At 39.3% G+C, this 27552-nt stretch overlaps 1 protein-coding gene across 2 annotated transcripts in view; it reads left to right on the top strand.

The window, feature by feature from the left end:
* LOC128689352 (UPAR/Ly6 domain-containing protein CG9338) overlaps nt 1-27231 on the top strand; it is a 34862-nt gene extending 7631 nt beyond the window's left edge. Inside the window, exons 2-3 of one of the 2 annotated variants that reach the window (XM_053777538.2) lie at nt 18486-18644; nt 26407-27231. In XM_053777538.2, the coding sequence (XP_053633513.2) occupies nt 18486-18644; nt 26407-26609 (362 nt within the window). In that variant the 3' untranslated portion in view covers nt 26610-27231. Of the gene's footprint in view, nt 1-18485; nt 18645-21891; nt 24848-26406 lie in introns of those variants that run through there. The other variant, XM_070086150.1, reaches the window with a different exon arrangement.
* Nucleotides 27232-27552: the final 321 nt, after the last annotated feature.

The raw sequence follows: 27552 nt of genomic DNA, 5'->3' as shown, positions 1-27552 counted from the left end.
CCCTCTCTTGGATCAAACGTGACACTCCTATTCCATAGGTACTGTATAACCTCTACGGTTATTATAATTATTTTGTTACCTCTTTTGAAATGGAGTGCTCACACTACACCTGCTTCGTTCCTTTCCTATTTCCCTTTCTTTTCGTTCTTCCTTTCTATTTTCCTTTCATTGCTTTATCATTCATGTTCTTAGTTCTTCTCTAGCCACTGCTCAGCACATTTGAGAACCCTTGAAAAAAGATGTCTTGATGCAGGTGAAGAGCTCTTGATCCAAATAATCGGAGCAACACTCATTTTCCGTACGTCAGCGATTCGTCATAAAAATGCTAATCCTCTCTGAGAAACTTCACATCCGGCAGTTCTGCTTACTGGATAGTCTGGCCACGTTGAATAAGCACACCATTCTTCACTGTGTAAACAGGTAATTTGTCAGTGTAGACACTTCTATTGTCATTGTGTAGATGGATTCAATGTCAGTGTACAGAAGATTATAGTTAAAGCGGGTTATTTGTTATTTAGGAGAGTCATCTGCTTTAGATGAGACATTGTTTGCCTTTTAGACAGTTGACTTGTTATTCAGACATGTTAGACGTCGATTGTCAATGATTAGCCGCAAGTAAAATTGGTTCGCATTAGACACTAAGACATCAGGTGTTATTGTTTAAATCAGTTGTCGGTTTAGACATTAATAGTCATTGTTCAGACAATAGTAGTTTAAATATCATTTGTCATTTAGATATCACTTGCTGTTTAGATATGTGGGTAGACAATCATTGTGTAAATACTGGGTCCTATAAGTAGTGTATGGATAGATATCCACGCGATTGTGTAGACGTGGTAATTTAGTAAACATGTCGCATTGGTGATCTTCAATAAAAAGGTTCGACAAATACTGGAGTGTAATAAAGTTGGTAGAATTACCGACAATATGTAAAGTAAAAGGACAAAAGTGCAACTAATGTGAGCCTTTATATACCCTCTGTGTCCATGTATTGTTTGTAATGGCTTGATAAAGCTCCTGGAGAGCGAAACGTTGCCACAATAAATGTCACATTAGTTGCACTTTTGTCCTTTTACTTTACAAATACTGGAGTGTAAATGGATGGGTGTGAATAGGAACTATCTAGCATGTAGTCTGTAGATAACTTGCCCACACTGGGGTGGTCATATTGATGTACACTACTGTATCGATAGCGAAGGCTTATTACAGAGGAGCGTGGTTGTTTGAACATTGTAGGGACGCTGATACACGTGCAAAGTAGTCCAAGGCAAGGTACTCTTGAATTAAATGTAACCTAGGTATCTTTCCCTTTTTATTCATACAGGTGTTTAGTGTGTTCAAAAGGTTACTACAGCGAGCTCACCGGCACTGCAAGGTGCTTCTCAGAATTCATTACTTACCTGAACGTCATCTCTTGGCTCTTGGGCTTGCGCAATACTTCTTCACATGCCCAGGGTGACCCAACAACCGGCGCTTACCCCACACTCTTCCAAGGTTTGCAAGTTGTGAAGTTTCATAATTGGATGTTGGCTCCACCGCGTCACCAAGACGTAAATTAGAAACTGAGTAGTAGTGTAAGCTGGACGAGATACAAGATGTGGTCAGTGCCAGCATGTCGCTAGTGCTAGCAACCTTTTCTCTCGTATTGACTTGAATTTTCTTGGTAGTGTTTTCGTTTATTTCTTAACATCTCACGGCGTTGTCTGGTATAATCAGCGCGACACATTGTTTTATATGTAATCATGTGTGGAATAAATAGGAAATTTTTTTATAGATGTATATACAGCACAGCTGTTATCACGTTAGTACCAGCTGGAAGCAGAACGGAGGAAAACAGTGAGGAGGACATGGAAGGAGTAATCCTCTTCAATTTCTCTACATTGTTTAATTAACTTGCGATTTTCCCCGTACAATTTCGTTTAAAATATAACCGTGAAAGGTGCAGAATTAATAGTTAAAATAATGTGCATAGTTACGACATAAGTCCATAAATTAGGAATAGAGTTGAAGAACAACCTGGGGACTCCTATTATTTATGCTCCTTGATATGAAGCCAAGGATTCTGTTTGCTTTATTGCGAATACTTGTGCACTGTTGTCTTGGTTTTAGATAACTGCTAACCAGAACTCCCAAATCCTTTTCGCAATCAGTAATATTAAGATCTACATTATTTAGTTTATACGTGGCATGGTTATTTTCATGTCAAATGTTTAGAACTTTGCATAATGAAGACTTGCTAAGCCAGCTTCCACAGTGTTATTGTATTTATTTTATACCATTATTGGTTTTATAGTTAATGTTCATCTGTACAATTTATCACGGATTATTCGTTAATAGGCCGGGTGGTTTACTTAATTTTGTATGGGACTGGAAAGTCAGATGACATGTAGGAGTAATTTAATTTGAGAACATAATTGTAGTTCACAAGAGACTGGGTTATTTGCCCAAATTACGCTTATATATGCCACCAGTTAGTCTGTAAATCTTGACTCTTGAATTTCATATATTCATCTTGTACTCGGCATAAACGCCAGGACACTGTCATGACTCGGCACATGAACTGCATTACTAAGCAGGATACAGTGGCAAAACAACCTTTGTGTAAAGTAGATGGTCATGAGTATAATGGGGGGGGACTTCTACATCTGCACTACACATTGGATTTAGTCCAGCAGTTTGCCAAGCAAATGTCATAAGCAGAGTGCAGGACACTATTAAATTTAACTACATTTTAGACGTAATACGCTGGCGCTTGCTGGGCAGATGTGGTTAAGAGCAGTGTAAGAGAGAACTACATTTGCTTCAAGATTTTCTTTGCATATTTCGCAATGTGTGGGTTTGCTCAACTTTTACACTCCTTGAATTAATTTTTCTTGACAAGTCCAGATTAATACCAGATCTTATCGTAATAATTTCGAAGTGTTCGTGATCGGTTCTGCCTATAAATTTCTGTAATTCCTCTAGCGTCAGTCATAGTTCTGAACACAATAATATAGCCAGGAATTTATGTACTGCTGCCTCTGATTGGGTTTAGTTGTCTTATTGGGACTGACAGCTATGGAAAAATACTGTAAAGCTTTATAACCTATCGAGTTTAGGGTTTGTTATTTTTTACTCCGATATTTTACCGCTTAGATTCTAGGTGATATTAATTACTTTCGTTACTATTCAGTTGAATTAGTAGCAGCTAACGGCAACCTTAGCTTACTACTAAATTGTTTCTGCATTGAGGACAAGGTTAACCTCCAAGAAGATATAAACCAAGTTTTCCAATGGGCAATGGAAAACAAGATGTTCAGTGAAGACAAATTTCAGCTACTCCGTTATGGGAAATTGGAGAAGATAATAACTAAACTAAGTATACTACAAACCCTGATCACACAATAGAGCGGAAACAATGAGCGACCTGGGAGTGGTAATGTCTGAGGATCTCACTTTCAAGGATCACAGCAGTGCCACGATCACAACTGCAAAGAAAATGATAGGGTGGATAATGAGAACGTTCAAGCTAGTGATAATTCCTTCAAAGGATCATCACTGCCAAGCCAGTGATGATCCTTTTCAAATCGCTTGTTCTCTCTAGGCTGGAATATTGCTGTACATTAGCATCTCTGTTCAAAGCAGGTGAAATTGCAGATATAGAGAATGTACAGAGAACCTTTACTACACATATAAGTTCTATCAAACACCTCAACTACAGGGAACGCTTGGAAGCACTTGACGTACTCGCTGGAACGCAGGCGAGAGATATATATCATAATGTACACTTGGAAAATCCTAGAAGGCAAGGTCCCGAATCTGCACACACAAATCACTCCTTACGAAAGTAAAAGACTGGGCACACGGTGCAAAATGCCTTCAATGAAAAGCAGGGGCTCCATTGGTACACTAAGAGAAAACACCGTAAGTGTCCGGGGCCCAAGACTGTTCAACAGCCTCCCACCATGCATAAGGGAAATTACCAATAGGCCTCTGGCTGCCTTCATGAGGGAGCTGGACAGATACTTAGTCGGTGTCGGACCAGCCGGGCTATGGTTCGTACATTGGACTACTTGCGGCCAACAGTAACAGGCTGGTTGATCAGGCTCTGATCCACCGGGAGGCCTGGTCGTGGACCGGGCCGCGGGGCGTTGATCCCTGGAATACCCTCCAGGTAATATTGCATGAATGTGATCGCTATATAATTATGAAACAATGTAAATTATTTCCGTGAATGCAGAAACTTGGATTTTTTTTTGTGTGATATGTTTGTCTAACTGAAGTAAATGTAAAAAAAATAAGTCATTTAATAGCTGTAGTGAAGTTGCCTGCCATGTTAATTTAATATTTTTGAAGGCTTGCCACAACTAAAGTAACCAGGGAGAGGGCGAGAGGGAGTGTGACGAAAGGAGAGGAAGAGAGTAGAGAGGGAGGTTATTTAAGGCTACACTACCACTTGTCTCTTATCATAATAGTTAATATAGCAGTTAATCGCAAGTGACTGAAATTTCTTCCCTTCACCACATTCTTTCTCTTCTCCCTTTTCTCATTCCTATTCCTTTTAACATCTCCTACCCCTCTTCCTCATGTTCCTCTTCTCCTTACCCCCGTGAATGTAATATTGGCATATAATACCGACAAGTTGATCAGACAAATGCGCAACAGTTAGGTATCCCGGAAAGTTTCGCCATCACAGTAGGCTTTTAAAGTCAAATACAGAAGCAGAATTAGTTTTGAGGTGGTCAGTCCCTCAGCCTGGAGAAGTTCTGATCCATAATCTGGAACATCAGAATGGAGATTTGTATATTGCTAAAGGTGAGGAGCAGAAATTTTTGAAAGGCGACAGGAGAGGCGGGGCCAACCAGTGGAAGTAAGAATGTAATAATAATTGAGAGGCAGAGTAGCAAACCTACTGGGTAGTTATGTTCCAAGTCCTCAGATTTAACCATACTCGCAATAGCGGTCAGGCAGTAAAGTTGTCGAAGATGTCCTCTCTACCAAGATACCGTTGTGTCTGACATTGGCAGATGCATCAGAAGCATCTCCACTGCTTCTGCTGTCTCCTCCGTATTCAGCTGAAAAAGCCTACAGTATAGGCGAAACGTTTCAGAATGAAGATGCCTAACTAATGTACGTCTTGCTTATCAACTACTGTTGTATTCATACTTAAGCACAGCAACACAATGGTATCCTGGTACTGAGGCCATCTTTGACAACTTTATTGCCCGACCCCCTAGTTAAGAGTGAGAAAGGTTGCATTTGAAGAGGGACCTACCCAGTAAGCTTGCTGCACTAATTCTCAATTATCACATTTTCTTCTACTAGCAGGCCAAGCTTCTTCTGTCGTCTCCAAGATTTTCTGCATCACGATTTCCTGTTGATCTCTCTCCACCTACTCATCCTTTCTCCTTTCCCCTTTTGCTTCCCCTCCCCCCTTACTCTACCTTACGGGGTACGGAACTAGCTACATCAGGGTCCGCATCCAGCTCTCGTTTAATTGGTCAACAGTGGATCAGTTTCATCCGTCCTTGCAGACACTATTTTTGTTAGGCCATAAGATCGATGGTATCAGTGGAGAGGGGAAGGATTCGGATAGTATAGAGCCAGAAAACAAATGTGGGTAGACAGAAAGAGAGGGGCGGGCGAGTTTTGTCAGTGACGAGTCTCGGCAGTAAAATAAATATATATATATATATATATATTTATATTATATTATATTATATTATATATTTTGTGTGGGGGGGGGGCTTACCGTGAACTTGACCCATCCTCGTTAATCTTAGCTGACAGCTTAATGTACGTTGATAAGTTTTGCAATTGTGAATTTTCATTTTAGTGGGATGATTGTAAAACCTATGATGAGCCCCTAAAACCACTGCCTTTCCAATTCCATGGATCGAACCTGAATGTCTCTCAGGCACTGTGAACTCTACGAGTTTAATTAACGCTTCCCCGTGATTAATATGAAAAAAAAACATTAATGTTTAGCTTGGAAACCAAGATTTGACTAGAGTACACCTGGTAAACCTAGGTATTTACTCTCGAGAGAGCAGGTAGTCCTGAAGTGCGATCCTGACTAGTCAAGAGGGCGGCGTTTGCTATGAGCATTCGAGCCAGGGGTCCCATCAACTGGAAACTTCCTTTGTTCCGAGTGATGGTGTCAGTGACATTAATGAGAACCGATTGAAGGCATTTTATTTTTTCCTCGGATAAATATGCTTGACCTGGGCCAGTCCATACGGGATGAAGCAGTGTTCCGCTTCGTGTGGATTATCAAAGCTCCCAAACTTTTCCACAATAAATATTCTGTCTGTATTTGATGCCATATTTGACCCATGGGTATGTTTGCGTTTTATAAAAAAATATACTACTTGGTTTCGAACAAGTATTAAATATAGTGATTGGTTATTTTAAAATAGTTAAGTAGGGAACGTAGCGACTGAACACAGCTGGTATGGACATGATACATTAATGTTCTTTTCTCATGAAAACAATGCTTAAAGAATTATTAGAACATATAGTTCATGACAGGCGAATCAAGATGGATTTAAATAACAGCCACAAACAAAAAATGTTTGGATTACATGAACTGTATCATGCTACGAAGTAAGAGCATTTCTCGTCACCCTGGCAAATAACAGCTTTTGATATCACCATACCCGCCTACTCTCCCAAGAAAGTAATCATACATAATTCTTATCTTCGTCTTTTTTCTAAACTCATCGCTCTGGAGCAAATACACGAGCTGCACACAAAAAATTTCACTACGCTGATGTCTCTTAATTAACCCTCCCTGACAGTGGGAGGGCGGATGTGCTGTTATCGTAAACCAGCCCATGGTACCGTAATAGAGAGATGTGTTAGAATTAATAACTGGGCTTCACATTACAAACTAAACTGTTTGCCATACTTGTTGCCCTCAAGCTTGTGGAAATTACTCCCTCGGGCAGTGTAGTTATAACTGATTTTTTCACGAGACCCGAATGTAACATATAGGAGACCGCGCGCGCGCGCACACAAGTAAATAAATTATAGTAGGGGAGCTCTAAACCCGTAGGATTAATTATTAAGGAATCACAATTAAGCTTTTGTGGATTCCCCCTCACTTAGGCCTCCGGGAGCATGACAAAATTGATATGTCGAATATAATTTTGGTTTCTCAAATAGAAGTTTAAAAATAATTAGAACTAGAAAATTAATTTAAAGAAGTGGAACAGTAAAAATAGGAGCTAGCAGATCATTTGTCCATAATGAAATGTGTTAAACATATTTATGGAGAAAGTAACCAGGTCAGTAGGTTGCAAGACGTTATTGCTAGACTGAGGCTAGGCTGCAAGTAACTCGGACAGTACGGTTTATGTGGAGATGCCAGTGACAAAATGCAAAATGTGGGTACGGACAGGGGTCATACACTGTGACAAAATGCAAAATGTGGGTACGGACAGGGGTCATACACTGGCATACTGTATCTTAGTGTCGGAAAATCCAGCTTTTCAGATACCTCCATGCAAACCCTAGAGGACATGGCAAAACTTTCATTGTTAATGACAATTTGTGAAATCTTGAGACTATTCCCACATTTTTGTCTTCTAGATGAATGACCAATTTTTAGTGGTAATAAGTCAAGATCTTAATGTCTTAGACTAATTCCCTATTGTATTGTTTCATTAGGTGTATGCAGAAGTTGTAATATATGAAATTACTGTAATGTATTTTTTTTTTATGCAGCTATGCCCAGCGGGGTCTGGTAAAGCCTGACTTCTGTAATCCTGTTTTTTTTTTTTCGGTACTGCTTATGGGTGGTACAATAAACTAGCCGCTCAAGTTGTACAACTAAACCTCCCTCAACAATTCCGCCGTAACCTTCGCTGAATCGTGACCGGATACACGCACTACTACATTAAATAATCTTCACTCTTCCCATGTCTGTCGCTCCGCGCAGGTTCTCTTTACCTTGACACTGGGTAAAGAGTTTTCGGGAGAGTTGTGTATGTTTAGCTGCCAAGTGTTGCACCTGTCTCCCCGCGTGATCCCAGTTGTCAGCCATTTTCCATCTTGGCTCCCCAGAGGCACAATACTATCCACTGCTGACTTCATTCTCCCCTTTCCTCCAAGAGGGACAGTGCATCCTAACTTATATTTTCGCTGCTATTAACCTCGCTGGCCTCTCCTGAGACACAATACCCCCTCCCTTGTTTTTTCTTTGTCACTAACTTCACTCTGCACCCGCGATGCACAATTCCCTATTACATAGGTTTTCCCTGCTGCAAACTTCACTCATAGGCCTTGCTACTTAATATTAACAGTAGCAATGCCGGCATGGTCCATTGGTTAATCACACTGGCCTCGGCTTTTAGGACTGCCATGGATTAACCCCGCTTGGTCTGTGATTTGATAAGGTGGTAGAATGAAATACAACCACTGGAAACTTGAAAATATAATGAACTAAACACTGAATGCGTGGCATCAGGAGTATAACTCTGTTTTTGTAACTACCAATAGGTAACCACTGACATGGCTTTAAAAGTAAACGTGATCCACCTTATGGAATATATTACAAGGGAATCCAAGTTAAATTATATGAGGAATTTTCCAAGTGTACAGGACGAAGATCAAGAACGGACTCCCTTGAAGCTAGATCTAAACCTGCTGATAATGAGCAGATGTGTTTGTTAATTATTTACAGTCGGCCTTCACGCACGTCACCAATGATAAACCAGCACTTAATAGAGAGGCTGAAGAAAAATATGAAGGCAATATCCAACGAACAAACCGATTAAATGTAAGACAAATTAAGTACTTGGACATTAATTAAGGAGTAGCTTCACCAGGAGTTTTATAAATATGATACAAAAAGACGAAGTTTTCAGGGGTAGAGGTATGTGTGTGTTTGAGAGAGATTCAGGGAAACCTGTTAGCCGGACTTCAATCCTGGAGGTGGGAAGTGCAATGCCTGCTCTTTAGAGGAGGGGTCTGGGATATATATTCAACACGGCCGTCTCCCACCTAGGCAAGGTGACCCAAAAAAAGAAACACCATCATTCACACACAATCACTGTCTTTGCAGAGGTGCTTAGATACACAGTTTAGATGTCACTCCAAACAGCCAATATCCCAGACCGCTCCTTTAACGTGCAGGCATTGTACTTCCCACCTCCAGGACTGAAGTCCGGCTAACTGGTTTCGATGAATCCCTTCACAAAATATTACCCTTCTCTCTCTCTGTAAAACAAACACGCGCACACGCACGCGCGCACACGCGCACGCACACGAACAGGCTGGAAAGAGTGGTCCAGCACTGGCTCCTCGAATTTAACCCCGCCAAATGCAAAGTAATGATCGGGGAAGGGCAAAGAAGACCGCAGAGTATAGGCTAGGTGGCCAAAGACTACAAACCTCACTCAAGGAAAAGGATCTTGGGGTGAGTATAATACCGAGCACATCTCTTGAGGCGCACATCAACCAGCTAACTGCTGCAGCATATGGGCGACTGGCAAACCTGAGAATAGCGTTCCGATACCTCAATAAGGAATCGTTCAAGACTCTGTACGCCGTGTACGCCAGGCCCATACTGGAGTACGCAGCACCGGTTTGGAACTCACACCTGGTCAAGCACGTCAAGAAATTAGAGAAAGTTTGCAACAAGACTAGTTCCAGAGCTGAGGGGATGTCCTACGAAGAAAAGGTAAGGGAAATCGGCCTGATGACACTGGAAGACAGGAAGGTTAGGGGAGACATGAAAACGACATGTCAATTCCTCGCAGTATTTTGTTAAGGTGGACAGACAGGATGTTTGAGATGGGACACAGAACCAAGGGGTCACAGTTGGAAGTTGAAGACTCAGACGAGTCAAAGGGATGTTAGGAAGTATTTCTTTAGTCATAGAGTTGTCAGGAAGTGGAATAGTCTCCCAAGTGACGTAGTGGAGGCAGGATCCATACATAGTTTTAAGAAGTAATATGATGAAGCTCGTGGAGCAGGAAGAGTAATCTAGTAGCGACCAGTGAAGAGGAGGGGCCAGGAGCTGTGACTCGACCCCTGCAACCACAACTAGGTGAGTGTACACACACAACCACTGTATACCAGTATACTCTAAACTTTTGTCAATGGTCCATTTCGGACAGAAACGTCATAAGTTTTCCCCTCCTTTGTTCGGGTTGTGTGTGTATCATTGCAGTCACGGTATTGTTACTTTATTCTTTCATCATTTTCTTCTTGTGTTAGTCATAAAGCTTTCAGCATAAACGTCTTTATTAAAAAAAAGTTATACACAATGTTCACCATTTATAACCCAGACCAATTAAAGCAAAATATCCCCAGACCCTGATAAACTGTTTTCAGGGGTATTTAGAGTGGAAGAATATACAAGAATATACAAATAAGGTGCTAAGAATATATTACAAGAAAGAACGATGATCAAAGTTAAAAGTTTGATAAATTTTAGGGTAGGTTGGACGAATAATCAAGTTAGAAGGGTTGAATTTGAAGAGGATGTTCTTAGCATGCACCAGTAGGCCTACTGCAGTCCTTCATTCTTATTTTCTAATTCAGCACTCGATCAGGTAAGGTTTGTACCCTCGCAAAGAATGCTAGGTAAGCACAGATGGATGTTCTATGGTCCAAAAATATTTGCCGACAGCTAAACCCAAACTCGGGTACATTGCCAACACTAGACTACACAGTACATTGCCAACAATACTAGGCCATGCCACTGAGTATATTAAGAACTAATGACTGTTATATTCATAAAAAAGGAAGCTCTATGCACTAATCCTATTGGCTCATGATATGCAGGTTTTTCTTGCATCCACTCGTTGATATATTTTTGTACTTTATTTTTAAAGCTATTCAGTCATTATTTCATTGCCATTGCTTGGTGGTTTGTCCCTATGATGCACAACTCTTGCTAAACCAGTCCTTTATATTCTTGCAAAGGCTAAATTGTAAATTTTAATCCATTGCTGCAAACTGTCTTGGCTAGATATTTTCCGCACCTTATTTTTCATATATATATTTTTTAATTGGAACTTTAATCGTGTCCTCCCCAAATTTTAGATGCTTTTTCCGGGGTGCAGGTTCAGTACTTTTAGCATGATCATAAGATATTTCTGACTTAATGTTGGGTCACCCATATTCGTGTTGGCTGTTGAGCAGCCAGATTACCTGATTTAACATATATAACAAGATTCGTAACATAAAACTGTCCGTGAGGATTGAAAGATGAAACCTCTTACTAGACTGTTCAGATGAATTAGACATGGATGACCAAGACGTGTGCAACAGTAAGGTTTCTTTATTTCCGAAACGTTTCTCATACTCGAGTAAAATTCAGATATGGCACAATATGGAGGACACAGTGAGCAGGTAAGAAAATGTGATCAGTTTATTAACCTTGAAGTAGGCTGATGGACTATCACCTCGTCTGTATCTCCATTGCTTCTATATATGAAACCTCAAGTAACCCTTGGGTGTCTTCATTGTGGATACGTTTAGCCACCTTCTGGCATTATCAATCCAGTAGAGAGAATAATATTGCAGACGGTAGAAGACATGAAGTAGTTTAAGGTGAATTTGAAGTTGATGCCCCTGGATGGAGACCTTGTGTACTGAAGGCAGGAGAGGTGAAGACCAGTAGTGGAAGTAGGTCGTGACATTAGGTTGGGTAAGCGTTGAGATGGGTCATTTATGGGAAGTAGACTTCTAATTATCCTGGGAAGCGCCAAACCCGAACGTTTTATTGTAATGTATATGGAGAGCTCTTTTATATGAAAAATTTTCAAACTTTTTAGGTTAAAATTGCTGAATAACCAGTAGGTTCTAGTGCGTTTTATATATAAAACAAGTTTCATTATTATAATCATAACCAAGCGCTAAACCTACGGGTAATACAGCACAAATTTTGTAAACCTTTTTCACATTCAATGTATTTACATTTGGAGTGTTTCTCTTAGGTGGTTTGAGTAATAGCTTATGAGCATACCTTGGTGGGCACATTATGTATGTTGAATTAGTGATTTTAAGACGTGATGAACACTACAGTAGGCCTATTGGCCCATGCTAGGCAGTTGTAATCCATACCCAGCCACACCCACTTATATACCTGTCCAACCCATATTTAATTATTACAATAAAGGGGAGAGCTAAACCCGTAGGATTATGCAGCGCCTGTGGGGGGGGGGTGAGAATGTGGAAGGTATTCAGGCATAATTCAGGGAACCGGAGCACAGTCCAATTCCCTAGATCAAGAGCCCCTCACCAACATCAAAGAGCCTTCCTTGAGGGGATATTTAATTAAAGCTACCCAACTTTCTCGCACCAATGACATTACCTGGGAGTTTGTTCCACTCATTCGCAACTCTACCAAACCGGTATTTATCTTCTCCAAATTCAAATTTGTCCAATTTTAAACTATTGCTGAGAGATATCAAGGTTAGGTACTTTGAGAACGTTATTTATTAACTCCTTTATTAGTTTTTTCATTTGTTCACGTCAGTCATATACCCCAGTTATACGTCTTAACAGAGTGAAAATTAGGCAGCCAGCAGTAACAGCCTGGTTGATCAGGCCCTGATCCACCGGGAGGCCTGGTCAAGGACTGGGTCGGGGGGCGTTGACCCCCGAAGCACCCTCCAGATAAAGCTTTATGGCCTAATGAAACTAGTGTGAAACATTGTCCTAATAAAATCTTGGTCTGTAAAGTGTATCTTATCTTTACTATTGTTGGCGGTATGCCATTTAGATTCTAGTGTAAAGGTGTTTGTTCTCTCTTTGGCACCTAACCAAGTAACTCTGCTCCAGTGCCCCTCTTCTCTGTCTACTCGTTCCTTACTTTTGTACATTAAACTACGTCTTGCCCGATTTTACAGAATATTAATTTATATTTAGGGGGAACTGCTGGACACGTAGAGGTTGTACAGCGCCTGGGGGAATAGAAGGTAATAATAAAATTCGATCCAAAGGAGAGGAAAAGTTCAATTCCTTGGATCAAGAGTCCCTCGCCAGCACCAATGAATTTACCTTGAGGAGATTCTGGTGGGCCAAGTCTAAAGTTGTGACACTGCAGTTATTTCATGTTAATATTGATATATTCATCAGGGAAATTACCTTCACATTGTGATCGGTTTCAGTGTTAGAAGTGTTGGTAGTATTGTGTAGAGTACGTTTAATTGAAGCACATCCTGGTGGCAGTGGGTGCAGCTGTGGACCAGGCTCCATTGGCTCATGCTTTATGGCCACAGGATGCTTGTGATGCTGGTTCTTCTGCTTGGGGGGGGGGAGACAGAGTGTAGTGTAGGTGCTGCTTGTTGGGGGGGGCAGAGTGTAGTGTAGGTGCTGCTTGTTGGGGGCAGAGTATAGTGTAGGTGCTGCTTGTTGGGGGGCAGAGTATAGTGTAGGTGCTGCTTGTTGGGGGGCAGAGTATAGTGTAGGTGCTGCTTGTTGGGGGGCAGTGTAGTGTAGGTGCTGCTTGTTGGGGGGCAGTGTAGTGTAGGTGCTGCTTGTACGGGGCAGTGTAGTGTAGGTGCTGCTTGTAGGGGGCAGTGTGTAGTGCAGGTGCTGCTTGTTGGGGGGCAGAGTGTAGTGTAGGTGCTGCTTGTTGGGGGGTAGAGTGTAGTGTAGGTGCTGCTTGTTGGGGGGTAGAGTGTAGCGTAGGTGCTGCTTGTTGGGGGTGGAGCAGTGTGTAGTGTAGGTGCTGCTTGTTGGGGGTAGTGTAGGTGCTGCTTGTTGGGGGGAGCAGTGTGTAGTGTAGGTGCTGCTTGTTGGGGGTAGAATGTAGTATAAGTGTTACTTGTTGGGAGGGTAGAGTGTAGTGTAGGTGCTGCTTGTTGGGGGGGGGTAGAGTAGTGTAGGTGCTGCTTGTTGGCGGGGTAGTGAAGTGTAGGTGCTGCTTGTTGGGGGGGGTAGAGTGTAGTGTAGGTGCTGCTTGTTGGGGGGAGCAGTGTGTAGTGTAGGTGCTGCTTGTTGGGGGTAGAATGTAGTGTAGGTGCTGCTTGTTGGGGGTAGAGTGTAGTGTAGGTGCTGCTTGTTGGGGGGGAGCAGTGTGTAGTGTAGGTGCTGCTTGTTGGGGGTAGAATGTAGTTTAGGTGTTACTTGTTGGGGGGTAGAGTGTAGTGTAGGTGCTGCTTGTTGGGGGGGGTAGAGTGTAGTGTAGGTGCTGCTTGTTGGGGGGGGTAGAGTGTAGTGTAGGTGCTGCTTGTTGGGGGGGTAGAGTATAGTGTAGGTGCTGCTTGTTGGGAGGGTAGTGTGTAGTGTAGGTGCTGCTTGTTGGGGGCGGTAGAGTGTAGTGTAGGTGCTGCTTGTTGGGGGGTAGAGTGTAGTGTAGGTGCTGCTTGTTGGGGGGCTAGAGTGTAGTGTAGGTGCTGCTTGTTGGGGGTAGAGTAATGTAGGTGCTGCTTGTTGTGGGGGTAGAGTGTAGTGTAGGTGCTGCTTGTTGTGGGGGTAGAGTGTAGTGTAGGTGCTGCTTGTTGTGGGGGTAGAGTGTAGTGTAGGTGCTGCTTGTTGTGGGGGTAGAGTGTAGTGTAGGTGCTGCTTGTTGGGGGGGTAGAGTGTAGTGTAGGTGCTGCTTGTTGGGGGGGGTAGAGTGTAGTGTAGGTGCTGCTTGTTGGGGGGGTAGAGTGTAGTGTAGGTGCTGCTTGTTGGGGGGGGTAGAGTGTAGTGTAGGTGCTGCTTGTTGGGGGGTAGAGTGTAGTGTAGGTGCTGCTTGTTCGGGTAGTGTGTAGTGTAGGTGCTGCTTGTTGGGGGGGGTAGAGTAGTGTAGGTGCTGCTTGTTTGGGGGTAGAGTAGTGTAGGTGCTGCTTGTTTGGGGGTAGTGTAGTGTAGGTGCTGCTTGTTGGGGGTAGTGTGTAGTGTAGGTGCTGCTTGTTGGGGGATAGTGTAGTGTAGGTGCTGCTTGTTGGGGGGCAGTGTGTAGTGTAGGTGCTGCTTGTTGGGGGGGTAGTGTGTAGTGTAGGTGCTGCTTGTTGGGGGGGTAGAGTGTAGAATAAGTGCTGCTTGTTGGGGGGTAGTGTAGGTGCTGCTTGTTGGGGGTAGTGTAGTGTAGGTGCTGCTTGTTGGGGGAGGAATCAAATTGTCCATAATGACACATGTTGGGAAGATATTTTAAGTAAATTGGACCCCAACCAGTGTCTAAATAAGAATAACTGTGTGGCTTAAGGCACATACCACCGAGGAAAAATAGCAGATGCAAACTAGAAAGAGATGCTCCCTTTACAGGTGAAGATGAAAAGCTACAATGTCTCAAGATGATGTAGCTCTGAGGTGTGGCAGGAAGCACTGGGTAGAGAATTAGAGGATACTAAAATTGCATTGAATGAATTATAGTCTGGGAGGGACTTGGGGAGCTAAATGTAATTAATGAAGGTGAAAAAATCCAAAATAAATATTTCTCATGTGCAAAATCCAGGAGGGAAAAAAAACACATCTAGTATTGACCAGTTGTTGAAACCAGATAGAGCAGAGAAATTAGAGAGATGTCAACATCTCGGAAATTTACAATATAGCCCTAATTCCACTGAAAAAACATTGAGAGGATGCCCATGCACTTGGCCCCAGGCCCAGACTCTGGGATGAACACCATGCTTATCAGGAGCTACAAGAAACCCATATGTGCCTGAAATATTCTGTGGCGAGGGAGCCTGGATACAGATAATCCCCCGAGTCGTTAAAAATAATGGATATAGCCACACTCCACAATGGTGGCAGTAAAACAGTAGTAAAGAACTATAGACCAATAGCACTGACATCCCACATTATAAAAATCTGAGAATTTTATAAAGTAGGATTGCTAACCACATGGATTCACAAAAATTGCACAAACCAGGGTAGCATGGGTTTTGAGCAGGTCGCTCATGCCTCTTGCCTACTGGACCATTACAATATGGTTTTGGATGCACTGATAACAATGCAAGAGTGTATACACACACACACACGAAAACATGTCTATAATGATCACTTGATCCAGCTGTTTATACTACAGTTACAAAGTAAAAATGGAAGTATGCATTCAGTTCCACATGCAAACTGCATTTCCATGTTACTTTGCTTGATAGTGGTATACAGTGGAACCTCTACTTGCAAGCGCATCCACATGCGAATTTTTCCAAATACGAACAGTCGATGGGTCAATTTTTTGCTTCCATACGAGAGCAAAATTTCCTTAAGCGAGCAGACCTCAAGGCAGGTTCCTTGATGCTGGTGAGGGGCTCTTGCTCTTGATCTTGAGAATTGTATCTCATTTGTTTGTTGGACTATCTTATTGAAACTTGGGCAATGTATGATGGAAAGATGCTTCTTAATGTACAAAAAAATGAAAGAAATCTAAGCATAAATAATGGAGTTCACTTCTCAGCAATTAGCCACCCCTTAGCGGTATTTTCGTATGGTTTTTATGGTTGTATTCTCGTTTTTTTTTGGTCTCATTTGATATAATGAAAGATATATTACAGAAATAGATATAATTTTGATTGCTTTCATGACGAAAAGTATCTTGAAATTGAACTCAATGTATGTATAATAATAATACATATAATAATTAATACAATAATAATATGTATAATAATATATATATATAATAATAATACACTACATAATAATTATAACAATAGATGGCTTCAAAAGGCCATCACTAGATGGCAGTGTTTGCCACAATAAAGTGGGAGTGGTTGTGGCTGCCTCCACCTGTTACATAATGACATATTTTATTCATTCTAGAGTATATATCAGGTTTCTAGGCTATTTATATTGTTTCTTGTTTCATATTAGATGAACTGTGATAAATAAGCCAGAGTTGATGATAGCGAAATATTCAAGGAGTATTTGTCCGCCGCACGCCGCCACATATGTAATGACATATTTTATTCATTCTAGAGTATATATCAGGTTTCTATGTTATTTACATTGTTATGTCATATTAGATGAACTGTGATTGATAAATAAGCCATATAGATGATATTAGCGAAATTATTCAAGAAGTATTTTGTCCGGTCTCCAGACAAACTCGTCCACCGCTGACACTGCCCATACCACTATATGAATGACATATTTTATTCACTTTAGAGTATATATCAGGTTTCTGTGTTATTTATATTGTTTATTATGTCATATTAAATGAAGTGAGATAAGCCGTAGAATTGATATTAGCGAAATTATTGAAGTACAGAATTCCACTGGAACAGATTAATTGCATTTCAATTAAATGAGGAAAATTGACTCTGCAAATGAGCAAATCCAGTTGCGAGCAAGGTCATGGAACGGATTAAACTCGCAAGTAGAGGTTCCACCGTACCTATATAATGACAGTACGGTATTATTAAATTCACAAAACTCAACCTGCTTGGTCACACATGTATTAGTATGATAGACTGTGGAACATAGTAACTAAAATGGAAATTAACACTTAAGGTAGTTTTTGTGCATTGCATATTATGAAGCTTCTATATATAGTGTGGTTTTACAAATGCGATCGAGAAAAGTACATACAGTGGACCCTCGACTAACGATATTAATTGGTACCCAAGAACGAATATTGTTAGTTGAGTTTTTTAGCGTTAGCAGAGGCAAAATGTTAGCGTTAAATTTTATTGCTAGTCGGATTTAACGTTAGACGATGCCATCATTGGTCGAGGGTCCACTGTACATTCAAAATTGAATAGCACCTGGGAAGGTCTTCATAGTATGTGCTAGTCATTTTTGGATGCTCCTTTTCACTTGCATTTATAAAAAAAATCACTACAGTAGTCCCCCTTATATCTGTGGGGGATACATTCTAAGACCTACTTTGGGTGACCGAAACCTTGGATAGTAGCGAACCCTGTATACAAGTCATTTTTCATTTATGCACATACCTGTGATCAGGTTTAATTCACAAATTACACAATGTCTGGAATTAGCACTTTTCACCGATGGGAAGCACTTTACAGCTTCTCTTAGGCTTTGAAGAACTGCCACCTTCACTACTTTTGTGTTTTGGTGTCATTATTAAGAAAAATTAAGGGTTATTTTTGGGCCACGGTAAACCGTGGATAACTGAAACTGCTGCAACCGGACCCGCAGATATGGGGGTTCTACTGTATATAAATTTTACAAGAGTTGACTATATGTGTATACAGTAACTGGCTATAACTAGCACAGGAGAAATTGGAAGAGCATCAAAGCAGTATGATCTAGAATTGGTACTGTATTAAAACTGCTTATTAAAAAGCTTAGACTGAATTTGTGTAAATATATAGAGGGCAGAAACATGTGGGATTGAATCACTGTTCCTCTGTCCTTGGCTAGCACACTAACCACTATACTGGTAGATGTATGGAATAAATTTAGAAGGGAAGTATAGTAAGTTCTACAGATATTACATTAAAAACAAACAAAAATAATTAATGAAAAGATTACACTATGAACTACAAATAGGTAATTAAAAAGGGCATTAAAAGAAATCCAACTGAAAACTTTTAATATTAGTAATAGTTATTTCAGGAGTCGGTATACTAATTGCTCTTATTTTATACACACAGCTTATGGCATTCAGTGCTTCGTGTGCAATTCTAAGATAGACTCTGCCTGTGCTGATGAATTCCAGGATGATTCTCCTGCCTTAATAGAAGCCTTCCTTCAGGAATGTGAACTACCCAACAATGAAACTCAGGCCTTTTGTCGTAAGGCTAAGATGCACTGTGAGTAAAACACAATAAAAATTATACTTAAAAATGCCTTTCAGTTGTGTATATCATATGTAATGTACTGTATGTTCTTTTTTTTTTAATAGGTGGATAAATATTCTAGGTTCATTTGGAGGCCCATTTAAACTGAACTTATAAAAGTATTGTCAGAATTTTTAAAATACAGTAAATGCTCAATATAAAGAATTTTGATATAATGGACTTTTGAAATAAGATGCAACCCACTGGGTAAATTTTACTTTTAACAGTTTAATTTGAATGTTTATTACAGTTAATCTGTAAATTGGGTATGGTATTAGGTATAAAATAGAGTAATGCTTTTTCTGCTATTTAACATTCTGATTTAATGAACACTTGAGGGTTTATTGTAGTACAGTACTTTTTAATTTTTTTCAGTCCAAAGTAATATTTGTGTTTTTTAATTTGTTGGCCAGAATCTTATAAAACCTATAATTTTTAATTCTATAATAACAAATATAAAATCTATATTGACATAAAAAAATATATGAATGTATAACTTTTAATAAAAATATTCTTCTGTTGGTGGTATTTAACAGAGTGGGGTTAATACTAATAGATACTATCAGCCTTTGAATACAGTATAAAAGAGTTTTATACCTTGCTCTTTTCTGTTGTCTGGTCCTTATTATTTTACCAGCAGTACTTATTTTCTTTATTGTGGTACTTCATTACACTTTACCAGATTAGCAAGTTTGCTATTACTTTCAGCTTCTACATGGAAAAGATAGTTTCACTATCACTAATATTAGTGTTAGCATGATGCACTGGGAAGATGAGTAAGGTTCATGTGCAACAGTTGTGCATCTTTGATGTCAAAATGCTTTGCCTGCTCAACAGGCTTCAGTCAAATATAAAGATGACCTAAATAGTGGAGATAATTTAAGTGGCAGAGAGATCAACATGATCAGTCCCTCTGCCTTAAGTGGTTTACCTCTCTAGCTGCAAGCAATGTGGAGCTGAGGAACGAGAATGGATCCTTTTTGTACTAGAGCCGGAAATTGGAGATGGCATCACCTGTTAGTGGAAGTACACACGAACTGATTACTGCAGCAGGCCTATGCTAAACAGGTTCCTTTCGAATACGACTCACTCATAACTAGTGGTTGAGCAACAAAGTTGTAGATGTCCTCTGTATCAAGGTACTGTGGTGTTGGTATGTCATAGTAGTAGTATATTGTATATAATATAAACAAGTAGAGGAGTAGGAACATGTGTAATAGTAGGCCTGCTGTGGTACTCTAATTCTTATGCTCTTCTACTAGTAGTGGGATGTTAAGCCAATACTCGAGTCACTTGTTCTCTCTAGGCTTAAGTACTGCTCTACTATTAAGGCAGGTGAAATTACAGAGAACTTTCATTGCTCACATCAATTCAGTTAAGTGCCAAAAGCATTTGGAGTCCCTCAATCAGCATACCTTGGAATGTAGACAAGAGAGGTACATTATAATCCACACCTGGAAAATCCTAGGATTGGTCTCGAATCTGCTCGCACAAGTCATTCCTCATGAAAGAAAGAAGCTTGGCAGATGGTGCAAAATGCCCCCAATGAAAAGCAAGGGTGCAGTGAGAGTACACAAATGGAAAATTCAAGTGTGAAGGGAACAAGACTTCAATATGTACTCCCTTCATACATAAGGGGAATTACCAGCAGACCTCTGGCAATCGAGAGGGAACTGGACAAGTTTAAATCACTGCCTTATCAGTAGAGATGTGCTTATGTTGGACTTTGTATGGCTAGCACCAGTATCCTGGTTGATTGGGTTATCCATTGGAAGGCCTAGTCTGCAGGGGCATTGACACTTGGGACACATTCCAGGTAGCCCCCACTTTCTGAGAGGCTCCAACTTCTGCAGCTCGCTTTTAGCTCCAGTAGAAAAGGTTCTATTTCCATGTCTCGGCTTCTCGTTGGTCAAGGCTATAGGTTAGAAGCCTGATTACTTCATATTTCCCTGTCTAATGTTTCTACTGTCTAATATTTAATTCACTCCTGTATTTAAGTGAAGAAACTTGCTGAAACAGGCAAAATGTTTCACTAAGCATACCCAGCTGTTGCATGTCTTCACCTACTTGTCAGTATTGTATTATGTTAATACACTAGGAGGGAAAGTTTTCTATATGATTCATATACAGTAGATTTTGAATGTTTTATAGACAATGAACTCGGTTGTTTTAATTAGGGGAAAGTGCCAAACCCATAGGGGGGTCATTAACTCCTTGGGGATGGGAGGTGGTCATATAACTCCTTGGGGATTGAAGGCAATATGATTTGATCCAGGGAAATGGAGAGTAAGTTCTTTATCCTGGAACAAGAGCCATTTGCTGGCATCAAAGGAATTTAGGAGAAATCAGTTTTAGGATTAAAATTAAATACTTTTGCTATTGTGCATCACTGCCATGGGAGGGCAAAGGCTAGTGTTATTAAACGTCTTAAGAATTTAAGTATTTTTTCATAACTATAGAATTTACAATCAAAAGTATTTTTCTACCTCTATCCTCAGTATCAGTCACATATTTCATGCTTTCATTTATTCATTTGCATAACTTGGATTTCTCCAAGGTATGTAAATTACAAAAGCTGCATGCAATTCACAAATGTGAAGATATAAATTACGAAACAGATGTGTAAAGGTCAGTTCTTTCATGATTGAAATTAAATTTTTGTATAGCCTATGGGGAAAATGCTAAACCTTGAAAATGGGAGGCAACTAAGATTGATCCAAGAAGTGTGAGGGCTGCTTCCTTTTCTTAAAGGAGGAAAAGCCATTCACCAGGATGAAGGTCCCTCCCACCCCTTTAAGGATATAATCTGATGAAGATAACCTTGACTTTTCGAGGTGCATCTTGAGGAAAAAAACTGTGTTCATGCACTCTTCCAGTTACTGTCTCAACACAAGTGTGACAGTCTGGGACATGCTTTGCTATCTGATCTGATCATTTAACCCTTAAACTGTCGAAGCGTAGATCTACGTTTTCACTGCTAGAGCTCCAAACATAGATCTACGTTTTTTTTTTTTACATTTGAAAGCGCGTAAAAAAAAGGTAGATCTATGTTTGGAGCTCTAGATGTGTTTGGACAGTTTAAGGGTTAATTCATGAAAGGACTGCCTTTGTGTTTTGTTTTTCTAGTGGTTCTCCTCTTGTGAAAAAAGTTCTGTACTAATATGTCCTTTTCTAGCCCATGAATTATCTTGTAGTGAAAGTGTGACAATTTCTTTTTCAGTTACACAAGGTTTGTTGAAGTCACCATGGAGATAAGTACAGCATTTATTAATGCATGGATTTAGATCCCATTTTTCAATTTTGGCTAAGCTATTTCTGGCATACTATGCTTATAACAAAACCTTGCTTATACAAGCATTGAGCATTGTCAACACATGCTTGGTCTTGCAAAATATGCTTGTATACAATAGTTAACAAAATATGCTTGAACATGCATTTAGCAAAATATACTTGCACACTACACATTTAGTGATATACTGCTCATAATACAAGCATTGAACAAGTTGTTGCTTATATACCAAGCTTTTTTTTTTTTTCTTAAAAGATAATCACATCTTGCATTTAGAAATTGCTCCTACACCAAGCAACTGGAGATAGACTAAATTTATATGCTATGCATTTAGCAAGATACATAGTGCTTGTACAACATACTTAGCAAAATACTCCTCACACCATGCATTTCTTCAAAATGCCAGCGAGAGTTTCAGAAGCTATTGCTAATAAGCCATGCATTTAAAATATATAGCTTATATAAGCGTGTGTTAATAGTTGAAACTTTTTCAGGCAATACTGTGTACATTTTGCATGTGACAAAGATATGGTATGTCAATATTTTTTTTTTTTAATTTAAAACATAGCCCCAAAACTATTATTATGGTTTTGGAAAAAACTGCATGTGCCTACTGTTAAAATGCCTAAATAGCACCAATGTATATTTTTTAAATTATGGGTCTTGTACAGTAATGCATGTGTATACTGTCTAGTGATTAACATAATACTCTTAATAAATAAAGTGCCATTTTACATTGTGTAGGATTATAGGCATCCTTCATGTTTTAGTTACTCTTTAATTTTCAAGTAGCAATAAGTTTTTTTTTAACATTTGGGGGAGGGCAAAGAAAACATTTACCATCACTCAATAGCTGTCTTGTCAGAAGTTTGTTGACATCACAGTGCATCACCCTTCTAGAATGCAGACACTCTACTTCCCACCTCCAGAACTCAAGTCTCCCAAACTGTGACTTCTCTAAATCTTGTATTGCACACACTCCCAGTGTCAAATCCTTAAAAACACACTTCTCCAATCACCCTGATTGGATTGATGCTCAAGCCCAGATTTTATACACACTTATACTATTGTGCTCTAATTTCTCTAAATACCCAAACAACTTCAATTTAACACCTTTCATAGACCCCCCCCCAGTCTTCTAATTTCTGAGCTCTGAATTCTTTGCATAACACTCATTGCTCAACAAATCTCCACTGCCTTTAGCTGCAACATTTAATGTTTTTGCCTCTACAAACTTTTTCATCTCTCCATGGATGCCTTGACTCTCCACCTACCTATGGTTCACCTCAACTTTCATGGTCCTAATTGTTGAAACATCCACTCCCCACCATCTACAGTGCATACCTTCTCACCTCCTTACTTCCTCCAATCTGATGACTAATTTTTCACTGCCAAACATTTTGTTACACATCACTTTCTTTTCTTTATACCTTCTCTAGGACTCTCTTGCTACCCCTAAATAATAATCTGATAGTTGCCTCTAAAAACAGGCACATCCAAGTCTACCCCTCATCCCTTTTACCCGCCAATGCAAACTGTCATCAGTGTACACTGCATATCTTGTTTAAAGAAAATAAGAATAAATGTACAAGTATGTATTACATATTACCAAGCATATGATATATAGAGGCCCCATTATTGCTTATTCCTGGCATTCAAACTTACTGTACCCCTCTACAACAGTTTTGCCCACAATTATTCTCTCGTTCTAAACTTCCTAAACATTTGATTAACATCTCCCAGAATTTCTCTATTTCTATCCCCTCCCCAGGTGCATTAAATACTGTAACCCACGTTTCAAATGCCACTAACTGATCCACTTTAATTTTTAATATAAACACAACCCTTTCTTCCTTTCCAGAGTTGATCACTGTTTACTCTTTTACCTTAATTTTTTTCTTCAAATATGCCCATTTCCTTCTCCCCAGTAAAACCCTCCAGTTAAAGCATTTTGTATACAGAATAATTAAATTATTTGTTCTGCTTCATATCCAGTAAGTTTCTACCAGTTATACACAGTACTTTCTAACCCACTTACTTAACACAAGTTTTAAAATTTGTGTGGGGAATGTATCCCAATTTTTATATAATGAATTTGCACATTATCTTCAGGGGGAAACTAAACTCATGGGTATCGTCTAGTCCTCTGCAGTGATGTTGATAACACTGTTGCTTATCAAACCTACAGTTTAACCTAATTTTATTTCTGAAGTCTTTCACATCAAGCACAGAATTTGAACAATCCATTCTCTACATACACTAGTGATAGTTAATACATCTTACATCCTGCACAGTGAGGCCCCTTCAATCACAATGATGGCATTTTTTATTTTAATTGCTATTAGTACAATTACATAAGTATGGCAGCCCTGTTATGAAAAATATTTTACAATACTAGAGCATGAACTGTGCTTACCTAACATGCCAGTCACACAGGATGGACTCTCCAAAAAGTCCCAAAATGAGATGGGGAAACTAGTAGGGCAATGAAGAGATCTTCGGGCATTCCACAGTAGACTTGGTAACAGGGCAACTATAAATTTTATGATTATCCAGCAGGGCTGGAGTTAATTTTGTATGGCATGTTAGTTTTCAAACTAGATTTTTAAATGCTAGAATTCTTATACTACGCTTTGACTAACATCACAAAAAAAAATTTCATCTAAAATAGGCTTAATATTTTTTAAGTGTGCTCGACAGGAAAAAATATAGTATTGTAGCTCAGTTTTAGGTTATTCTGCATGGCAGGTTTAAATATACCTGATGTGCTTTACAAACTATTCTTGTATCTGTAGCCGAAAATTAAAATTTGATGCAACCAGCTAAAAAAAAAAAAAAAACTTAGATAATTGCAAAAACAAGGCAACAGCTCCCCGAAGTTTTAATAGTGTGCATAAGAATTAAGTTCTTAACTCTGAAAAGAATTTAATATATTACTATGAATATGGCAAAAATTGTGCCAATGTTCAAAAGTATACAGAAACTGGATTCAAAACCTATTAAAACAATATGAGGGTCACATTTAGGCTGCATATAACTGGCTCACTATCATTCAAGAATACTTGAATCCCTAAAACAAAAGGAGTAAACTAAACTACCAGCGTATATAAAAGGTGGTTAGGATTATTAAATCATTGGTCTTACAGCACCTGAGTGATTGGAAAGTCCTTCAGCCTTGCTTAACAAGCATTGCCATAATTTAGGGATGAGAAACCTCTGTAGGAAGAGGATAGAACATATGGAGAGCACAAAACAAATGATCTATGTGATCAGGTCATCCACTGTGAGGTCTGTTAACCATATTTGTGTAAACAAGAATTTAGTTATGTCAACTTAAAAATATCTACGTTGCCTTGTAAGCATTAGTATAGTTCAGCTCCAAGAGCCAAAAGTAATGCTAATAACTTCAAGCCAGGCTGTTTTTTTTTTAGGCATTATTATTATTATAATCAAACAGAAGCGCTAAGCCACAAGGACTATACAGCTTTTTTTAGGCAGTAATCATATAAGTCTAGCACTGGAAAGTATCATTGATCTATGGGCAATACTTATGCTCTTAAAACTTGTAAACCAACACTTTTTTTTTTTTATGGTATGATACTCTTACAAGTTATCTTCCACTCTTTATTGGCTCTGTATAAACAGGCAAGGCATTATTTCAGGCAAGTAAAACATTTTCAAAGTGGGAGTACCATGGGATGTCACAGATGGACCACTTTGAATCCCACGTGCTACCAATCTCACCTTGGACAGGTACAAGTATTAGAGCCCTTCGACAACGAACCACAAATTAGAAGTCTGTTAAATTATAATTGGGGCTGCTCCTTGAGGCTGAATCAGTGAATGCCTCCCATTCCCTTTGGCAGTGAAAGACCTTTATAGGTTTAATGATCACCCCTCCCCTCCCATGAATGTAATCAGAGGAAGCACTAAACCCTTTGGGGTCTTGCAGTGAATGGGGAAAGGGAGGCAATTGAGTTTGATCCAAAGGAAGGATGATCCACTTTAATCAAACACCCCTCACTTGTATCAAGAAACTGTCCTTGAGGGATCTGGTAAGGTCAATCAGTTTTAATTTCCAACTTGTGGAACCTATTACACTGTTCTAACAATTATAATGAACCCCTCGATAGCATATTTCACAGCCTACTATAATTCTTACTTTTGCTAGTTCTTGCTTCACTCTGCATCTTGCACACTTGTACTCACTTGCTATTTAGAGGGACAGCACATTCAGCACTGAATCCATGTCTGAGAAATGTAGGTATTGCACTTTTATTGTATTAAAATTTTTAGTTTACTGGAATAACTAATGAGAAGTATAACCTATATTGTTCTATGCTGTGAATTTGTCATATAGATAAAATACATACGTACTTGATGAAGTTTGATATTTGCATGAAATGTTGAGTAACAGGCATACTCTACCAACATTTGTTTTAACAGTACCTGATGGTGAAGTTCGTGTGATGCGAGACTGTGGTTTCAAGAGGCGAGAGATCTACGACTGCTATCAGAAGCGTTCAGAAGATTATTTTGTCGATGTATGTCAGTGCGACGCTGACAGGTGCAATGGTTCTCCATCACTTACTTTCTCCCTGGCCCCTGTCTTGGCTCTATCTCTTCCCTTGTTTGCTAGGTTCTTGTAAATCAAGAGTAGGAATGCTTTAAAGTTCAAAGTGTAGATTCCTGGGTCTCTAGCATGACGCTCTAAAACTGTCAAATTCCATTCCATCTCTCAAACTGCCTGTATCTTTTCTATTGCATATATATGAAATTTACTCAGATGTGTTTCATGATGCTAATACCAGTATCCTACACTCTTGATCCTTGCATTTTTTACACAAATATCAATGCTGTACAGAATATCATTATATAGATGTATGATGTAGAAAGACATTCTTCATGTTTTTAATGAAAGATTTTTGATCCAAGGATTTACCTTCCTCGGATCAAACCTGATTGCCTCCTATTTCCAATGCGCTGTACGACCCTTATGGGTTTAGCGCTTTCCTATGAATTGAATAATAAAGAATTTAGGAGTTTAAACTTTTGGAATAAAAGTTCAGTCTAGTACAATTTATAGGCATACTTTGCAGATTTAGTCAGTTTGAAAAAATGACTAAGCTATACACAGTACCCATTAAAATATTTCATACAATTGTGATAAAAAAAATTATTTGAATACATTTTTAATAGATACTGATTAAATTAACTTTTTTTTTTTCATTTGTTAAGACAGTCATGATGGTTATTAAATACTTTGAATAATGTTTTGTTTCCTTACATAGCCAGTAGTGTACACGACAAGAATTTGTATAAACCCACAATTTAATGGACTAACATTGAGGAGTGGGTGGCTGGTAATGGCAATTGTGGTCGATAAACAAGAGATTACTTTGGGAGACGGTTTGTAATCAATGGACTCTATCCATTGTTTCCAAACTGGTTGACCTAGTGGATTTCATTCTGTATTTCCAGTCTGTTTAATTAAGATTGATTATGCTCCTGAATGTTGTACTGTATTACATTCACAAGAATGCATCGCTAATAATAAAACCAAATTAAGCACTAAACCCATATATGTACTGT

Source organism: Cherax quadricarinatus, chromosome 18 (genome assembly GCF_038502225.1).
Source record: "Cherax quadricarinatus isolate ZL_2023a chromosome 18, ASM3850222v1, whole genome shotgun sequence".
Lineage (NCBI taxonomy): Eukaryota > Metazoa > Arthropoda > Malacostraca > Decapoda > Parastacidae > Cherax > Cherax quadricarinatus.
Note: the sequence above shows the minus strand (reverse complement) of the source record. Positions and strands in the feature narration are given on the sequence as shown.